Source organism: Podarcis raffonei, chromosome 5 (genome assembly GCF_027172205.1).
Source record: "Podarcis raffonei isolate rPodRaf1 chromosome 5, rPodRaf1.pri, whole genome shotgun sequence".
Taxonomy (NCBI): Eukaryota; Metazoa; Chordata; class Lepidosauria; order Squamata; family Lacertidae; genus Podarcis; species Podarcis raffonei.
The window spans coordinates 79,832,638-79,853,482 of record NC_070606.1 but is presented as its reverse complement, the minus strand read 5'-3'; the positions used below and the strand labels follow the sequence as shown (position 1 = coordinate 79,853,482).

General features: G+C 43.7%; 1 protein-coding gene across 3 annotated transcripts in view; it reads right to left on the bottom strand.

The window, feature by feature from the left end:
• MME (membrane metalloendopeptidase) overlaps nt 1–20,845 on the bottom strand; it is a 67,587-nt gene that overhangs the window by 34,471 nt on the left and 12,271 nt on the right. For all 3 annotated transcript variants that reach the window (XM_053390325.1, XM_053390323.1, XM_053390324.1), the window contains exons 3-8: nt 18,621–18,656; nt 7,499–7,660; nt 5,469–5,549; nt 2,964–3,059; nt 2,740–2,858; nt 1,358–1,423 (exon numbers count right to left, since the gene is read on the bottom strand). In XM_053390325.1, the coding sequence (XP_053246300.1) occupies nt 1,358–1,423; nt 2,740–2,858; nt 2,964–3,059; nt 5,469–5,549; nt 7,499–7,660; nt 18,621–18,656 (560 nt within the window). The remainder of the gene's footprint in view (nt 1–1,357; nt 1,424–2,739; nt 2,859–2,963; nt 3,060–5,468; nt 5,550–7,498; nt 7,661–18,620; nt 18,657–20,845) is intronic.

Below are 20,845 nucleotides of genomic sequence, written 5' to 3'. Positions count from 1 at the left end.
GTAGAAATAGCCAGTGAAAGGGGGCACAATATGGATCAGGATCCTGGCCTAAGGGACTTTAGCCGTTTGTCCCCTACTGTGATCCTGAGTCGAATCAGGCCTCTTGTGCATTCAATTTGCAGGAGAGAAAAAACTCCCATCTGAGTGAATGGGAAGTCCGACTTCCCATGGCAGGATTAACATGACATCTGGTTTGACTCTCAGTGTTCTGTGCCATTCTACTTTATTTTACCCTTTCCCTGAACAATAATTTCTTTTACATGCACCCTGTTTTATTTGCCCTTGTGCATTATCTTTTTAAACAGTCACAGCTTTGTTAAATTACTATTATTGAAAAGGAAAATGAATAGTTAGCTCAGGGTGTGGGTGGGAGGGACTCACAACAATCCATGTCAAAATAATGTTAACAATAATAACAAACCCAACTGGCAAATGGTTATATGTCTCTAATTAAGACCAGTCACAATGCTGTACCAGTCCTTCCTTATGAGCATAATTACATATTTCCTAATGTGTACTTAAAACCTACTGCATAAATTGCAGATTTCCTAAGCAGCTTACTTAATTAGAGTTTCTGAAACTGTGGTTTCTAGACTGCGGCATCAAGCGGATGAGCTGATATCATATACTCATTACAGGAACAATGATTCCTGTGTAGTCAAATAACCAGTGTATCTTCTTCAGGTATCTGTAGGAAGTTCTGTGATTGGAGCCGGCCCCACCATGAGGCAGAATGATGGGATGGGAGGTGCTATCCCATCACCAGTGCTGAAGTACAACTGAACTGTGGGTCCAGTTGGATTCTACATGTGAAATTAAAGGGTGCTATCTTGCCCTTGGACTCAGGCATCAGAATGACTTGGGCTAGCAGTGCCTGTGATGGATGTTCTGCTTCTTATCAAAGATTCTACTCTCAAAGTGAGCATAGGAAGCTGCCTTCTGTTGAGTCAGACCATTGGCCAATCTAGCTCAGCATTATCTACACTGACTAGCAGAAGAGAGGCAGATTTAGGTCAGCGCAACCAATTCCACCACACTGGGTGCTGGCTCATATGCAGGCTCACTTCTCATCTATATGCAGGGTAGGTTCCTGCACAATGGGGCCCATGTGAATGAATTGAATTTCCTGTGCCAGGTGTCAAAAGGGCATAACTTGATGTGACAATATGAACGTAAAGAATTTCAAGATGTGGTGGGACAATTTCATTTTAAATGCAGAAGGAATTAAGATATAAAGAAACTAGGACACTACAGGCATATTAGCCTCAGTGAGGCTTCGGAATTAGTTAGGAAGCGAGCAGTTTTTGGAGCCTCTCTTTTCAAGAGAGAGCTGTAGGAGATCCTTGTCCCAGCATACCTCTTTGTATACTCCAGCGCAGTCATAGTAATCGCGGGAAGGGAGTCCAAGTCCAGGCTGATCGATCTATAAAACCAATTTTAAAAGATGTTCACAGGCTGCAGAAAGAATGGCAATCCATGGGCAGATAAAAGTTTGGGGACCACGGCACCTACTTCTCCCACAGAGATGGCTGCTGGGAAGCACTGGTGTCACAAACCTGTCATCCCATCAAATATATTGCTGTGCTTACTGGGAGGGGTAGGGATGAGTTGTTGTGCAAGGGCAAATGTGCAAGGGAAGAGTCATCCTGGTGCAAGCATAGCACCAGCCCTGCACTGACCTCCCTGCTCCTTGACTGTCTCCTGCCAAGTAAGCAATGTGATGCAGTTGATGGGAGGCCGGATGTGAGGTGATGCCCTTCTTCTCCCTATCAGCCACCTCTGTTCATGGCCACCTTGGGCTATGTTTTGAGACATCATCAATGATAGGAGGCAGCATCATGTAGGGTCCCAAGACATGCGTCCCAAGTCTCCATAGGGCTGTGATTGTCAGCCCCAAGGTGTGTGCTTCCATGGCACACTCTTTTGTGGACTACCACTGGGAGCGGGGAAGGAGGCAATATAGAACCTAAACCTGAGATGTGGAGCCTGTGGTACTCCAGATGTTGTGGAACTACAGATACCATCTCTAACCATTGGCCATGCTGGCTGGGGTTGGGTTGATGGAGTCCAACGGCACATGGTGGACCACAGGTTCCATATCCCCATCCTAAAACATGGGGGAAAGGAAATACAGAGGAGGTGGCATTGACCCACACACCTTTCTTGTATTTATATGCCCCCCAACAACAAACACATTTTAGGCAACACACATTCTGTTCACCTAAAAGTCAACTCTTACAGTGTAAGAGTATTGGTGTTGCTGTTACAGAATTTGAACAGCAATCTCAGAGAAGTTCATGTCATCTTGACTTAGCCTGACTAAGCATATTCCGTACATTGCAGGGAAAATGGGAGTCTGACATTACGTGAAACCTGAAATGAAATGATTGATTGAAACAGGTTTCCCTTAATAATAAAATATGGCTAAACAAGAAAAATGAACAAAAATACTAAGTGTAGCTAACACAGTGCACTCCACAGTGGACTACAATTTCCATCATTTCTGATCACAGGCCACACTGACTGGGGCTGATGGGAGCTGGAGTCAACATCTGCAGAGAAAGATGTTGGCTATGCCTATGTGCTCCCAGAGCATGATCTAGTTGTATATATGCATGGCACTCCTTCTGTGACTGCCACACAACTGTCTGTAGGTGAAGGATAGATGGCCACTGCTGAACTCACACCTCCTTGTGGTTGTGTGAAGCTGCAAGGCCTTTCTAAGCATGAACAACTCACATGGATTACATGTTGCGTGGAGTTTTTATCATCTGTACCAACAAACAGGCTAATGATGACCTTCTTTCCATACTTAGAGTTTAATTCTGCGATAGACTTCTCTGCATTCCATGAAGCACCTAAAACAGCAAAAACACGCTCACACTCAGCATTTTGACACATGCAACCCTACCCCTCATGAATATGCAGTATTTGAAAATGGAGCTGGAGAAGAACAGTCCTACCATAATCGACGTCCCAGGAGTCTGATGCCACAGGCCAATCAGAAAAAGTTGGCAAGATGTCAATGAGTGGTTTGCCTCCTCTGCTATCAATAGCGGCTTGTGGGTGGAGGGAAAAACTTCCATGAGTTACTTGTCTTAAAAGCACATGACACTGACATATGGAAATAAGCCTAAATACACACACACACACACACACACACACACACACACACACACTTCTTCTTTGGAGGCCTTCTATCCCCTGGCAAAATTTATTTGAGACCAAAGTTCTTGGGGCTGGGGTGAGGAAATTGGTAAGCAAAAAGGGAAATGATATCTAGCAGTTAAAATATGACAGAATATATGGTGTTTTTTAGCACTTCCTTTCAATTGTATACATTCTAAACCCATTTAATACTTAAGTCTTATGTTAATTTCCATATGAATTTATCCCCTACTGTTTCCTCTCCTCTCATTCTGGATGGATATATCTGCTAAGTTGTTGCGGTCCCTTCTTTTCTATTGTGGCTTGTTTCCACATGTTTTGAGTGGATTCCTACAAGAATGCATTTTCAGGTGTTGGCAGGACCCTCCTAAGAGATCCTGCTAGCTACTTGCATGAGAAACCCATCAACTAAGGCTGTGTACACACTATACCTTTAAAGCATATTGAAAGCACACACTTTCCTGCATAGAATTATGGGTACTGTAGTTTACCCATCTCAGAGTTACAATTCCCAGCATTCCTGAACAAACTGCAGTGCCCAGAAAATGTTTGCAGGGAAATTGTTTGCAGGGAAATTAGACAAAGTTGGCTATTTAGTGAGCATTCATTCTGGTTTGTTTGCATGGAGGTTAGATGGTGTTGCATCAAAGCAAGCTGTATTCCACTTTCCTATCAGTTTCTTTTTTTCTCAATAAGTTTGACCTGTGGGGAAAGTGGGTTTGCTGTGCAAGGGCTTCAAATGTACAACCAGAATTTGCTGGTATGTGATTGAAACCCACAACAAAACAGTGAGATGCCAGAGCTATTTTAAGAATTTCTATTGGTCTTTTCAAATACCCCCTAAATATTGCTAGGATATATTGAAATTTGCAATCAATATATTTACATATCATAATATTCTATAGGAATGGGTTTTTTAAGTTTTTTTTTTTGCTTTTTTGAATAATAAAATATGTGGAAATTAAAGTATATAAATAAATAAAATAAAATAAAGAAGCATGGAGAGAATAAGATAAGCCAGTCCTTTTGTTAATATTAGTTTAAAATAGGTTCTACTGTACTGCACTGATCATATTGTATGGAAAAACCCAGGGACCATCAACAGCCACAGGACTGCAGGGACACCTCTATTTTCATCAGCTCCTGAAGTCGGTCTGATCAAACTTTGCACCACTTGTTCCTGATAATATTTTAAATTCTAGCGTTCCTTGGGTGCCTTGGCAGAAAGCCGGTGTATAAATGCAACCAACCATAATAATAATAATAATAATAATAATAATAATAATAATAATAATGGCTGGGTTTCCCAAGCCACTCTGGGGTGCTTCCAAGACATAAAAACATAATAAAACATCAAACATTAATAGTAACAATCTGATCCAATATAAAAGTTGCAATAACTATACAATAAACAGCTTATATCAAACAAAGCAACATTCAACAATCCATCAGAACTTAATAGTAAACAGTAAAATTAAACATCAGCGAATAATAATTAATCAGTTCAACCACAATAAAGAACTACCAATCTATAATCAATAAAAGTGACAGCAAGTCACAATGCATAAAATACCACAAAACCATGTAAAAGGATCAAATTGAGAAACAAAGAAGCACAACTTATAAAACTTTTTAAAAAAAATATCCCAGAACTCCTCTCTTCACAGTAGCTGTTGTTGTTCTCAAAGCCATGGTCTGAGGCGAGGCAGGTGGAAAAGCCGTTGCCTCATGAGGAACAGAAAGTCTCTCTCCCCTCACAGTTCATACATAGTAATAATAATAATAATTTATTATTTATACCCTGCCCATCTGGCTGAGTTTCCCCAGCCACTCTGGGCGGCTCCCAATCGAGTGTTAAAAACAACACAGCATTAAATACTAAAAACTTCCCCGAACAGGGCTGCCTTCAGATGTCTTTTAAAGATAGGATAGCTGCTTATTTCCTTCACATCTGAAGGGTCTGTAGGATCAATATAAACATGTCTTTATATTGATCCTACTGGGGTGCCACAGAGCCAAATGGAATATTTTTTTGCTATAGAGTGGTGTTATCTGGGAGCTGCAAGAACACAGAACAGAGCTCCATACCCTCCAACATTTCTTCGATGGAAAGAGGGATGTCCTATTCCATCATAATAATTTTATTATTTACACCCCAGCCACTCTGAGCGGCTTCCAACATATATAAAAACATAACAAAACATTATCTAAAAACCTTGCTCTGCAGGGCTGCCCCTGGGAAACAGGGGCCCTTGGAAGGCCTGCGTCTCTCCCATGTGGCAAGTTGCAAAGGAACTTACTTTCGTTTACACAAGACCTGTAGAGCGTTTTTGCTTTCTTGACAGCTTCTATATCATCACTCTTTGCCTTGTCGAGGACGTCTGAAAAGAAGGGGGAATCAAATGTTGTAAATTAAAATTGGAGAACACTCAGGCCCAGAGGCCAAATGCAGCCTCCCCAGGTGTCTCCATGTGTCCTCATGACTGCCCCCCACACCCCTTCCTCTGCCACACATACTCTCCCCAGCTATACTCCTCAGCTGCCTTGCTCTGCACCCTCCTAGGTGTCTTTGCCTGGTTGAAATGTATCTTGGAATTTCGACCATGCATCGTGTTTTGCTGGGGCAGAGGATAAAGTGGGGTGTGCACAGAAACTATCCTACAGTCCAAGGCCAAATTCCCATGTGTTGTTCTGATCACTTTTGTCTCTAGCCCTGCTCACTGCTGGCATGTGGCCCCTGGGAGGCTGCCGAGAAGACAATGTGGCCCTTGGGCTTCAAAAGGTTCCCCGCTCCTGATATAATGTAATTTAAATTGTTCCTGTTATGTACTGAGTTGAATAGGATCCAAAATGCAGCAGTCTGATTGGTCCTAGAACAATAGGATCCAGAATGCAGCAGTCTGATTGGTCTGCAGGAGCCACCCAATCCAGCTCCAGGTGGAAATGAATCTGTAACCTGATTGGCCTACAAGAGAATCCCGGAATTAGCCAATCACGTGGCCCATTGTGTAAATAATGTATATAAAGCAGACGTTTTGGGGGAACTTCCATTCCTCACTACTATGAGCTGAATAAAGAGCATGAAATCCACACTCAACTCTGAGTATATTTCAGTTCCGTTCTGCAGGCATTGGTTCACACTGCAGCTTCAGTAACAATAACAGACAACTTCGACCAAAGAGCACAATTTGAAGCCTCTTAAGTTTGCAAATGTTCTAAGGTCCACTTCTCATTCTTATCTCGCCTCTCTTCTCAGCCTCACTGGATGTCACAGCTATAAGTAACACTGAAAGTGTTCCTAGAACTATTTTATCTAATTTGGAATGCAGGCCGCTCTTCTTTTTTTTTAAAAAAAAATATGCATGTAACCAGATGCACTAGAAACATCATATTTATGCGCCTATAAAACATTTACAAACACCGCCAGTGTGCTACAAGGTCAAATTACACTGCGTAACATACAAAGTAACTTGCTAGAGTCTCCTTCTTGAGCTCTCTTCTTCTCTGCAACAGTTGTTTTGGTCTTTAGCGGCTTCTTTCAACATATGCAACTAACTATGAACGTGATGCCTGTTTCAGAAACTGTATATAATGGAAGCTTCCTTCCTACAAATCTTAAGAGACTTTTCCCTTTATTGATTACATTGCATGCATGTTCAGCATTCTGAACAATACTTTCAATAGCAGGTACTGGAGTTGAGTTTATGGATCTAGGCAGGTGGTGGCCTGGAAAAAAATGGGAAAGCACTGTTCTAAGAGAAGTTTGAGACACAAACCAATACAGTGTTTGCTTCCAAGCCAGAATTTACTTTCCTCCTTTTTTATGTTTTGAAAAGATACATATCTTGATAGAGTTGTCATATGCTTATGTTTAGAAAATGCCTAGATTACTGTACCTAAATGCAGGATATAAGGTGGGCCAACATTTGCTGCCAGTAAATTTAGCATCGTTCCCGGCTGAGTTGCCCTGAAAAAAACCCCACCTACTTCTCACACCTAGGACAGCTGCCCACTCTTTCAGGGTCACGAGGACAGTGGATTCAGCTGTTCAAAGAGTCAGAATGCAATGCTGTGCTCTTCCTTCAGACTAGGACCGAAATTCACCCGAGTCTGAAATGGTCACTGTTTGCTTTTGCCAGACACAACAGAACAATTCCTAAGCTTGCATCCACACAACAGGAAAACAGACTAGGGTGATTTTAGGCAGTCTGGAGTATGGAAGAACTTCTATAAAACACATGACCTCCTGACACAAAGTTTGGAGGAGTGGAAGAGAAGAGAAGACCGAATGGTTCCAAATGTTTCGTTCACAAATTTATATCCCACTGACCTTTCAAAACAACTTCGAGTTCATCTCTCAAAATGTCAAAGTTACTATAACGGGAACTCGTCTCTGGAATGATGTTCTTCTTTAACCATCCTCCACAGGCATACTGGTAAAAGTCTTTGCAAGGCTCTGAAGTAGCATCCATGTTTTCGATGATTCGGGCAGCTGACATAAGAAACAGACACCAAGGAAATTATAAAAAATAAAAATGAGGGTTTTTATGGAAGAAAAACAAGACAACGTTTGAATTACTAATACAAAAGGGATGAAATGTAGTTGCATTTTTGTAAAGTTTTTCTATAGATCTTGGTAGCCTTGCAACTACACGCTTTGTTGAGAATTAGTGGAGCATACTTCCAAGCAGAGATTGATTCATTGGTTTGTACCTACACTGGGGAATAGCTTTCATGATTAACACAATGAACCTACTCAGTTACAGAGTTACGAAATTTCTTCCATTCTACCCTGAGAAAAAGATTGTGAACAGAGAGGGGAACTTTACAGCTGATTGATGTGATTCCGAACTTGGATCACTTTAAAAGATGATATGTAGTGGCACCAGATTTGGCTGATGCCCACATCACAAACCAAACCAGGTCAGTTCAGATGGATCTGGCTGAATCAGGTTGAGACAGCCCCTGGTTGCCCCCGGTTGGGTCAGCTCACTCAGAGCAATTTGGAAGTGTCAAGAGATTGCGGGGAGGGGAAGAAAGGGAGGTAGGTGACAGGCTTTGCAAAAAGCTGAATGGTGCTGTTTGCAATAAAGCTTTCAATAGCCCTGCCCTGCCGCTGTGGGTTAAACCACAGAGCCTAGGACTTGCCAATCAGAAGGTCGGCGGTTCGAATCCCTGCGACGGGGTGAGCTCCCATTGTTCAGTCCCTGCTCCTGCCAACCTAGCAGTTCGAAAGCACGTCAGTGTGCAAGTAGATAAATAGGTACCGCTCCGGCAGGAAGGTAAACGGCGTTTCCATGCGCTGCTCTGGTTCGCCAGAAGCGGCTTAGTCATGCTGGCCACATGACCCGGAAGCTGGACGCCGGCTCCCTCGGCCAATAAAGCGAGATGAGCGCTGCAACCCCAGAGTTGGTCACGACTGGACCTAATGGTCAGGGGTCCCTTTACTTTACCCCTGCCCTGCACTTTGCCTCTATGTGCCTGTTGCCAGAGGGGAACACACACACAAACAGCCAAACTGCCCTGGATAACTCCAACCTGATCGGCAGTAATCTGGGACTGCCTCAATGCAATCCAGCTAGAACTGAAATTTGCTTAAATCATCCCAGTTCTGCCTGGGATCAGGAATTTGACTGGCTCCTACCTTTCAGGTGTATAACACATGAAGAGGGTACTTCAAAATTACTTTGAAGCAGCAGGCAGAACACTCAGCACACTGCATGGTTAAAGTTCAGAGCAGGGAATATGGTCTTTCAAATGAAGCTATGATGATAGTATATCTTCAGACCACAGATGGAGAACCTGCAGCCCTCCAAATGTTGCTGCACCACAGTTCCCATCATCTATGACCATTGACCATGCTGGCTGGGGCTGATGGGAGTTGTAGTCCAACAACATCTGGATGGCAGCAAGTTCCCCATCCCTGTTTTAAATTTTTGGAGTTCGCTGAGAGCTCTAAATAAGAATAGGTTAGTCATCTGGTGGTTGAGGAGAGATTGCCAAAGTGAGGGCTCTTCCAGACAATCTGCTCATTCCTTCCTTCATTCATCCTGATTTGATTGCACAAAGCTTAGAGTTTGATCTATAGCAAACAAACATTCTGATTTGCTTATATCACAATGATGGTTCATCCTTCATTGTTTGCAGGACATTTACATGTCTTTCTGTTAATCATTCATTCATCCCACACTTTTCAGTCCATTGCTTTGTCACTTTCCAAACTGGAAAACGATGTTTCCTTAATTGAAATAAGTGGACTTGCTGTTTTGGGGCAACAGAATGCTTTAATCCACTTTACTTGTGGGCGTTTCAGTACAGTAGTACCTCGTGTTACGGATGGGATCCATTCCGGAGGCCTGCTCGTAACGTGAAATGCCCGCAACTCGAAGCGCTGCATCTGTGCAGGCGTGAAGCGCGATTTGTTACTTCTGTGCATGCACAAAGCACAATTTAGCACTTCTGCACATGCGTGAGCAGCGAAACCCAGAAGTAACCCATTCCAGTACTTTCAGGTTGTGTGGGACATAATGCAAAAAGACGCAACATGAAGCGGCCGCAACACGAGGTATGACTGGACTGTATATGATTGAATTTGTTCCACAAACAGTCTGGAGCAGGCTTCCTCAACCTCGGCCCTCCAGATGTTTTGAGACTACAATTCCCAGCATCCCTGACCACTGGTCCTGCTAGCTAGGGATCATGGGAGTTGTAGGCCAAAAACATCTGGAAGGCCAAGGTTGAGGAAGCCTGGTCTGGAGGATTCTAGCTGGGGATGCAGGTAATGAGTAACCTGCATATACTTGTAATTATAAAGAAAACCTTTGTTAAGGAAGTGCCCTCTTCACAAAAGCAATGCTTGAGCACCAAGATAACAGGAGTGAACATTGCGAGTTTGTAGAGGTGCTCAAATGACAAAGCAATGGGAAGCTCCAGGAAATGTATGCTTGATTCTGAATTCCGCCAGTGACTTGAATTGTTTCATACAGAAGTTAGACTTCCCGCATAAACTTGCCCATAGACCAAGATTATATTCAGAATCAGTCTCCAGAGGTTAAGTAATGGTTGTAGAACAGTGTGCCAACCATACCATTAGGCAGAGTGAGGCAGCTGCCTCAGGCGGATGATTTTCGAGTGTTGTGAAAGGGCAGCAAATTGTTACTTGCTTAATTTATTACTGTTGTATTTTTACTACAAGGGAAATATTATCAAAAAACAAGCAAACCTTGGCTGGCCTTCAGTAGTGTGCACCTGAAGGAGAAACCATTTATATAGTAAAGCACCCTGTCATCTTTGGGTGAAGGGTGGTATAGAAATTAAACAAACAAACAAACAAACAAACAAACAAACAAACAAACTGCTCACTCCAGCCATGGAAACAAAATCTCCAGGTTTATCTTGTACATTGGGTGCATACATGCCATACTTTAAAGCACATCTCCCCCCCACACACACACCCAAAAAGAACCCTGGGAACTGTAGTTTTTAAGGGATGCTACAAGTTGCAGCTCTGTGGGGGTAAACTACAGTTTCCAGGATTTTTTTTTGGGGGGGAGGGAATGTGCTTTAAATGTATGGTGTGTACACAGCCCTCCTCTTGCATCCCTTCTGGTACCGGACAAAGATTCTTTCTTTCTCTCAGGTCATTTAAACTGTAGGAAATCTTACAGGTTTTATTTTGCTACTTGGTTTTGCACTTTTCCCCCTTAATTGCCTTGCTGTTTTACACATGAACCTGTTTGAAATTATACACTGAACAGTTTTTATGGTTTCCTAGTTTACCCATTTATTAATGCTTGGGAAATCCTAGAAGCATACTAGGCGAGGGGTCTGTCACTCTTGCACCTCTGGGTTGCTGCACAGCATTGCCTGTAGAAAACTAATTTATTTTATCCTATTCTCTACACTCAGATTGTCAAGATGAGGTTCTTCCTTTTAAATTATAGTTAAGGACTCTCTTCTTTCATGGAGTGCAATGTGACTTGAATTATTTTGTGATTTTCTCTCGGGAGATGGAAAGGTATTTCAGAATGCATCTGAAGAGAGCGTAATGAGCCTTACTACCCATGGATGTCTATCTGAAGAGCTGGAATACTAGGGATTTGCTTTAAAATAGCAAATTAAAAGTTTGCCTGGCTGGCCCTCTCTCTCCGCAAAGGATCTTAGCCTTGGTTCAGGTGTTCACCTCTGTGCATTCTCAGAAGGCATGGAAGGAGGAGACTAGAGCTGCAGGAACTTGGTCCATCTCCAAAATCCCCATCCTTGATGGCTCCAGCTCTGACTTTCATGCATTGAATTGGAAAGTTTGAAAGGGGGACTCTCTGAGAATTTCACAGAAAGTGTTTAGAATTTTCTGTAGGTTTGGGAACTCTGATCATGCAAGGCTTCCAGTCATGTGAAACATTCTATACATGTCCTGATGAACCCTTCACGCTCAACACAGGAAAGCTACAGCCGGTGAGGAAGGAGGCATCATGGGTAAGGCTAGCATGTGAAGTCCAAATGGTACCACCATGTGTTCTCAGGCCAGTGCACTCCCAATTCATGTTGGAAGGAGGGCAATAACTTTGAAAGGGGGCATTTTTCCAGCGGCTAACCCACTGAATTAAAAACTGCAACAGATGGGTTCACATCTCAACTTTGAATATAAAAAAAGGTAAAGGTAAAGGGACCCCTGACAATTAAGTCCAGTCGCGAACGACTCTGGAGTTTCGGCGCTCATCTCGCTTTACTGGCCGAGGGAGCCGGCATTTGTCCACAGACAGTTTTTCTGGGTCATGTGGCCAGCATGACTAAGCTGCTTCTGGTGAAACAAGAGCAGCGCACGGAAACGCCGTTTACCTTCCCACCGGAGCGGTACCTATTTATCTACTTGCACTTTGATGTGCTTTTGAACTGCTGGGTTGGCAGGAGCTGGAACCGAACAACGGGAGCTCACCCCGTCGCTGACCTCCTGATCAGCAAGTCCATGGCTCAGTGGTTTACACCACAGTGCCACCCATGTCCCAACTTTGAATATAGTGGGCCACTAAAATACTGCTCAGCTCCTACCTAGGTAGGTAAAGGTAAAGGTAAAGGACCTCTGGATGGTTAAGTCCAGTCAAAGGCTATGGGGTTGTGGCGCTCATCTTACTTCAGGATGAGGGAGCCAGCGTTTGTCCACAGACAGCTTTCCAGGTCATGTGGCCAGCAGGACTAAACCACTGCAATGGAACACTGTGATGGAAACCAGAGTGCATGGAAACGCCGTTTACCTTCCCGCTGCAGCAGTAACTCTTTATCTACTTGCACTGTTCTGCTTTCAAACTGCTGGGTTGGCAGGAGCTGGGGCAGAGCATCAGGAGCTCACCCTGTCACAGGGATTTGAACTGCCAACCTTCTGATCGGCAAGCCCAAGAGGCTCTGTGGTTTAGACCACAGCGCCACCCACACCCCCTACCTACCTACCTACGCCATCCCAGGTGTAGTGCACGGAACAGATAAGGTATTAGAAATACCTGCTAGAATAGTGGCTAGCCTGTTAGGACCATCAAACAAATGGAGACATTCCTACTCTCTCCTTTTCCTATCTAAATGCACATATAAGGTGAGGTCCGGTCCTGGCAATGTAGGCTGCTGTGCATCCACACCTGCCCAGTGATGTTGTGGATAGGCATGTACCAATATTGTAGTGACCACTTCCTTTTTCATTCAGCTGGAGCATGTGCAGAGAGGAAAAGACATGGATAACCTAATCAAGGGATGGGGTGTCTGTAAGCAAACCCAGGCTTGTGGACGGCAGAATCTAGAATCAATCTTGATTGAAAGCAGCATGTTGGATTCTGCATTGAGAAAACACTACTTCTTAGCGCTACAAAGGAGTTACGTGCGTACACAGGCTATATCTATGCAAGTCTCTCTCATAATCATGGAGTCTACAAAGCAAATGTCCCAACAAAGAAAATGAGTCACTGCTGGGTAGACTTTGCAAACCACCTATTAGGCAATTTAAGTAGTGGATCAAACACTTTCAGTCTTAAAACTATCTAGCATCCACATTTGGTTAGCTAATAGCTATGCTTCTATTTCATCCAAGTTACAAAGACTTCTCTCTTAAGTACAACAACAGAAAAACCTGTGGTGGAGGGTTCTGCAGATGAGACAGCTGCAGACAGATGGCTTATGAGCTTTATGGTTGACGCTGCCAAGATGTTAATTCTGTGAGACCACAACAAATAACACTGAGGGAGGTATTTTAAGGCAGGCATGGTTTTTTGGGTGGTTCCCCCCCCCCACTTCTTCTTCCATGACGAACATGGATTCCTCCCAAATAAGATATAAGGGTGGGAGTCAAAGGAAGATATGCTTGGCAATGTCAAAGGTGAGAAGAAAGATGTCTGTGAAAAGACGTTCAGATCTGAGGAGTAGGAAGTGGGCGGGCACAGTTTCAATCACAGAAAATCCAATCAGAAATGGTCAAGGCAACAGCTGGAGGTCAAAACGTAAATCTGCAGATATGCCTGCATGCACGCTGTACATTTAAAGCACATTATTTCTCCCAGCTGTTTAAGGGTGCTGGGAATTGTAGCTCTATGAGGTGGACACTCTCCAGCAGTTAGCAGCTGGACAGCAGACTGAGCAGGCAAACAGGTTATCCTTTGCATGCAAGGGTGGCTTTCCTTCTGAAATTTTGCCTGCATTTGCATCTATACGTATAAATCATCATATGAAAAATCTATGCAAATGTGTGCCATAGGCTTAAGCCTTGAGTTCTTTAAGCAGGGTCCTGGCAGCCTTGCTGAGGGGCAGAGAAGGCAAGCTGCCTATGTCAGAGGTGTAGAACCTCTCGATTTCATCCCGCCCCCCCCCAAATTGACATCAGGACAAAACAAAAAGCAGGAGGATGTAGGGTGTGTGTGTGTGTGAGAGAGAGAGAGAGAGAGAGAGAGAGAGAGAGAGAGAAGCAGGCCTCTCCAATAACGTTCTAATTTATCTCTACTAACTGTCATACTTCTCGATAAACTACCCAAGGGCTTCAAATATCTCTTTCTCATTTTTCGATTACTCAGCACAGAACAACATTGTCCAATCCCTCTACGGCATATGGCTTGGGCTTATTTAAAAATAGTAAACAGAAAGGGGGGAATCACACAATTCCTGTGTTATAGAGCTTCCTTCCAGGAGAATTGGTTCCAAGAATGACAGCCACAAATAGAGTGATCCTGAGACACTCCCAAAGTCCACCTGAGGCACATGTCAATAAGTGTGGGGTGATGGGAGAAGGAAAATTGAGGACAGAAAGGAAATCAGCCCCTAACAGCTTAAGCAACACATTTAATCAATCCGTTCTCACTGTTTGCCTTCTCATTATTTTAGTGCCACCCCCTCCTTTTTCTCCCAGGAAGGAAAGAAAAACAGCCCATGGTGGGAACGAATAAGTCTCATAAATTTAGCTTGGCTGTGATTAGTAGCGTCCCAGAAGGCTGCACAGACACCATGCATCACTGACGGAGGAAGAGGAGTGGGGGGGGGAGCACACCGCCCCCGGCAGCATGATCCCGGCAGGGTGCCATTGCGACTGCCCCTCCCACCCGCGCTGGGCGCCCCGCCCCCACAGGCAGCATGCCACACCCCCAGGATGTGCTCCACGCCCCCAGGACGAGCGCCAGCCCTGCCCCCGCCTGCTCTCCACCACTGCCATGCATTGCAGCCAATTGCCAATGGGCACTTGACATGGTGCGGCACAGTAGTGCAGGCAATCTGCTGCACCTATTGCTGCACCCACATGCAGCTGAGCTCCAAATGTATGTATTTCTGCATCCCTGGGAACCCCCTAAGTACCACTCCTTTATTTTTGAGTTGCCTGGCTTCACTTCCGGACTGAAAAGCACTTGAGTTTGCTCTTGAAAAGAAATACATGAATCTTAACCAGTAGAACAGTCACTCCCATCTGCAGCCAGATAGTATTCAAAGAGGCTATTAGAAAAGTAAGCTGGTTTTTTTTTTAAAAAAATCCAATTTAAACCCCCATAATTGCAGACGGAGAAGAACATGGATCACAATCTGAAATCCTGGTATTATTTGCCATTGTCGGGTTTTTCATATATTACTTAGCAAATGCTGTGGTTCTTCACAACATTGAATTTATCCAATTCTTTGTAGATTGCTTCACTTTGCACTGGTTCCAGGAAAATGGAATCTGTGATATGAGCTTGCTGAATGCCTCTAGATTATCGCTGCAAGCTGTAACCAGTTTAATGGAGTACTGTGCTGGAAGTGTCTTTTAAAACAGAAAACAAAACAAAAAACCCCCACCCACCATCAATTAATGAGAGAAGAAATTGCATTCAAAAATTATTGTTATGAATTTGGGAGCAGGGTGGAAGAAGGCTGTATGTGAGCTCCTTCTAGGCTAGCTTCCTGTGTTGAGGCAATAGCCTGGGTGATGGGCCATTAAGGGAAACAAAGGAAAGGGACAAGGCAGAAGGATGAGGCAGAGTTTAGAGCTGAGATTCAGTGACAGTGACCCTAGAAGTAAAGAAGCAAGCTGGAGAGAGAGTCAGAGAAACTTTTGAGAGCAATGTTTGATTTGAATCCAGTGCTGTGCTTATGGAGGAGGCAAGACCATCTTGGGGTATAATGCTGGGAACCCCTCCATTGTAGGCTCGGGTTGCATATACAGTCATACCTCAGGTTAAAGTTGCTTCGGGTTAAATCTTTTACCGGGTTACTTCCGGGTTTCGCCGCTTATGCATGCGCAGACGCTCAAAATGACATCACGCGCATGCACAGAAGCGGTGAATTGCAACCCGTGCATGCGCAGACACGGGTTGCGTTCTGCTCAGGATGCAAACGGGGCTCCGGAATGGATCCCGTTCGCATCCAGAGGTACAACTGTATGTGTAAACAAACCATATATCATAAAGACACCTTTCCATGAACCCTGGGTGAGTGCCTTGAACCCCTAGAATCTTGCACCACTCAGAGACTGGGGTTGCAGTGGCGTGCAACATTATTAAAGGGGAGAAAAAATGTTGGCAAAGTTCTCGTGACTGGGGTTCAGGCTATTTGTTTCCCTTTCCTTGCTTTTTTAGGCAGCTGAAGGGAGTTTGTGATGAGTTTCCTTTATTTCACCCTACAAAGTATCTCGCCAGTGGTCTGCACTCTGCAGCCTTCCTTGGTGCCACAGTTTAATTGAAAACCCTGAGCAAGACACATCAGGAGAGAGGCATGAGGCATCTTCAGATCAGGAAGCATAGAGTGGCTGTGAAGTCCTAAAGCATGGGTAGGCAAACTAAGGCCCGGGGGACGGATCTGGCCCAATCGCTTCTAAATCCAGCCCGCAGATGGTCTGGGAATCAGCGTGTTTTTACATGAGTATAATGTGTCCTTTTATTTAAAATGCATCTCTGGGTTATTTGTGGGGCATAGGAATCCGTTCGTTTCCCCCAAAAAATATAGTCCGGCCCCCCACAAGCTCTGAGGGACAGTGGACCGGCCCCCTGCTGAAAATGTTTGCTGACCCCTGTCCTAAAGAAATGTTTGCAATCATTTACCTATTGATCAGTTGTTTACACAGCTGAAAAGGTTCAAATAGTTTGTATCCCTGATAGAGATTAATTTAGGTTAAACAGTAGCCTAGTTTATCAGATAGATTAGCTCCCCTAATAAGCAAAGTAATCATAATACCTGCATCAACTATGTCCCATTGACTCATGGAAACCTGATAGTGAGACCTTGGGTAGTCAAGATCCAGCTTTGCTGTCGCAGTTCAGATTAAAATGTATTAATCATCAGTGGTTCTTTTGACCCCATGTAGACCCATCTGACTACTGTAATTCGCTCTACGTGGGGCTGCCCTTGAAACTGTCCCATAAACTCCAGCAGGTGCAGAATGCTGCAGCGAGGCTCCTCACGGGGTCCCTGCCATGGGAGCATATTCACCCAGTGCTTTACCAGTTGCACTGGCTCCTGCTGGAGTATCGGGTCAGGTTTAAGGTGCTGGTTTTGACCTTTAAAGCCCTTTGTATTTACGAGACCACCTCTCCTGGTATGTCCCGCAGAGGACCTTAAGATCCATGAATAATCATAGTTTAGAGGTCCCGGGTCCTCCACCAGGGCCAGGGCCTTCTCAGTGATGGCTCCGACCTGGTGGAATGCTCTGTCCCATGAGACCAGGGTCCTGCAGGATTTAACTTCCTTCCGCAGGGCCTGTAAGACGGAATTATTCCACCTGGCTTTCAATTTGAACTTAGTCTGATCTTTTATTCCCCTTCCTTCCCTCCCCCTCCCCTTTTTATGAAGATAACCCGCTCTGGGATCCCACAGCTAATTCTCCCCTGGTCTCCTCACTGGCCCAAATAGGACTAATTTAGCCAGCTAGCCCTGGTGATCATCTAATATTTATTGGATGGATTTCCCCCCTAAATTGATTTTTTATTTTATTGTTATTCACGTTTTATACCGTATTTTATGCTGTTTTTTCTGTAGCATCAATTAAGTGTTTTAAATTTGTTGTTAGCCACCCTGAGCCCAGTTTTCTGAACCGGGAAGGGCGGGGTATAAATAAAAATTTATTATTATTATTTATTATCATGGATATAAAACTTCTGTGTGGTATAAAAATGGACATTTGGCAACATTATCAGCTCTGCTTGGAGTTGTGTGTTTCTAGTGACATCTCATCACAAGGTTCTGTATTTGCTGAAGTCTGTTCAGAGTATGTGCCATCCCCATCCATATTATACAAAATGTGTAGCGTTTTGAATTTTCTTTAATAAATTACAGGTGCAAAGAGTGGGAGAATGGGCTCTAGGTTCTTCAAGTGACCACAGCAAGCAGGGAGGAGAGTTTTATCTCTTCCTTCCCAAATTCCACAAAAAAACTTCTCAAACCCACAGCTTTAGAGATAGCTCTCATTGGCACCAATTAATAAAACGAACAAATGATCTGAAGACATAGCTGTATGTATGGTACTCAATTTGTGACCCTGTACCCTGTGCTAATCTGATGTTTCTCAAGCCACACCAAACTAATGCATCTACTTTTTGTGTGTGAAGAAAGCACCAACTCCTGATTTAGAGAAAGCTCCACCCTGTTAGTTCCTAGCAATCCATTGTCTCCAGTATGACCGCCTCTCCCCATATGAACCAACCCACACCCTCAGATCATCCTCTGAGGCCCTTCTTTGCGTGCCTCCTCAACTAAATAAGATCTTATAGATGTATTGTGCTGCACTCTATTGTACAGCAGCTTGAGAGGGTTTTCACAGCCTAGAAACATTCTAAATAAATAAACCATATCTCAGTTTTAAAAGCAGTTTGCTATATTGAATGGGAGTGGAAGGTGGGGAAGGCAGTCATTCAAGAAATGCAAACCCAGAGCCCGTTTTATTCATATCCCCAAGATACATTACTTTCAGGAAAACAAGTTGAAATGTTACAATAAAAAGAAAAAAAAAGCTTTGTAAATCTTACCTGATTTTATACAGTCTGAAGTTTTGCAAACACCATCTGGGGGGGGAATAAACACATTTATATTGTTATTAAAACCCTTAATAAACTTTAAAAAGCTCTTAACAACTTGGGACCAGTTTACCTAACAGATCACCTTACCCGATACTTGGCCATTTGACCACTTCAATTAGCAGAGTTGGCACTATTGCCAATTCGATTGGCACTTGGATTGGCAGAATTGGTGCCACAGAATACCTGTTTCGCATTTGTAAGAACCTGATTGTTTAGTGTAGCAGCACCTGCACTTTGGCAACTCCCAGCCTATTGATATCAACCAGACTGTATTATTTTCAGTGCCTGCTAGAGACGTTCTAGATTAGACAAGCCTACCCAGATGCTTAGAAATGCTGGTACGAATTTCAATCTGTTTTAGTATTTTAACCTCTTGTATGTTTAAAAGTACTGTTGTATTCCCCCCCCCCATTTTATGGTTTTCTCTTCTGGGGGTGTCATGGAGTGCCCAGGGACAGGCAGTCAGGTTGTGTATCCAGAGCAGTGACCAGAGGAGAAATGACCACTGGGAGGAACACAGAGAGAAGAAATGTCCTGGTGCTTCTGCATCAGCACAACAGGACGCCTTCATCTGCCCCAGCTGCAACAAAACATGTCTCTCCTGCATCGGCTTCTACAGCCACAGCAGGCACTGCAACCTTCGAACAGTTTGACCTCACCCCCAAAGGCACACTCCTCCATTGTCTCTGGAGACAGATGGACGCCAGCTCCACCTTGGGAGGGCAACTGCCTTCATAGATGGTGATTTAGAAGGCAGTTAATAAACCAATGCCAATAATAATAATAGTAATAGTAACAACATCATCAACAACAACACATTAACTAACTCCCCAACAACAACAACAACAGCAACAACACATTAACTAACTCCCCTTCACCATAAGGTCCCAGGACAGGTCACAACAATTTTAAAATAACAATATTAAAACAGTTTATGCATTTGGGACAAGCAATTTACAAGGAAAGGGAATGGGAAACATCTTAGGAAAATGTGGCTCGGGTGTCCCAAAGTCTTGAGCTTCATTTTGCTTGGCGTAACCTTGAACATTTCCTAAATTATGGTAAATTGTTGATTTTTTTTGTTTTGTTTTAGTATGAGAAAAAAAGAGAGATGGAAACCTGAATGAATTCTGCTGCTGATTCCATCTGGTCTTGTGGATTACAAATTGAGATTTGAATAGAAACTGCAAAAAGGGAATCACTTTGACATATGCAGTAGTAAAAGCAGAAATGATCATGTAAGACTGAGCTTTGGTTTTACTAATTGTGTACATTTTTGATGATCGTTTATGGCTTTCACGGGAAGAGCTGCTGTTTTTTTTTAAACAGCTCTGTGTGCAGGATGGAGAGTTTGGAGTGTTTGGGATGGACAGGTAAGGTCCATTGGGGTGAGAATGTCCCTGCACATGTTCCTTAGTAGCCAGTGACAAAGTTGCCAGACATGCCTTCTGTTAGGGAAATTACAGCTAAATGGCCATGGGAGGCAAGGAGGTGATTGGAGAAGATGAGTCATCCTTATTCCACTCTCCCTCTATCTATGAGGAAGTGGCAATCGAGGTGTGAGTGGAAAGCAACAGAAACCAGGCAGAGCTTCAAAGAATCATATAATGTTAGAGTTGGACGGGACCCTGAGGGCTCTGCAATCTTGCTCACAGTGGGTGGGCTCGAACCACCAACCTTCTAGTTAACTGCATCACTGGGGAATGCTTTTGAGTGAGAAACCAGAGAAAGAGAGAGAGAGGCAAGGACATCCCATGCTGTTTGTGTGTACCGTCTCTCTATGATGATCTGATACTGGGCAATGAGTTTTCCTGATGGAATGCATAAAGAGAGGGCCACCATCTATGATCAACTGGTATATTTGCAAATATACAAATACAACATGAATACCCGTTACAATCTGGCATAAGCCTCCAGTGACTCCTTCCGAAGGAAGCTTATCAGTGCTTGGAAAAATAGGACAAGCATGTAAGTCAGCAAATTCGTTTTCTACAATGCTGTCCAGGGTTGTAAAGACTGCAGAGAGAATAAGTGGGTGCACTCTTCCCACCTTAGATCAAATCTATGCTGTCAGGTGCCATAAGAAAGCGGCAGAGATAGCGTGGGATATTATGCACCCCGGAAATGATCTCTTTCAGCTTCTGCCTTCTGGAAGAAGGTATAGGGTTATAAAG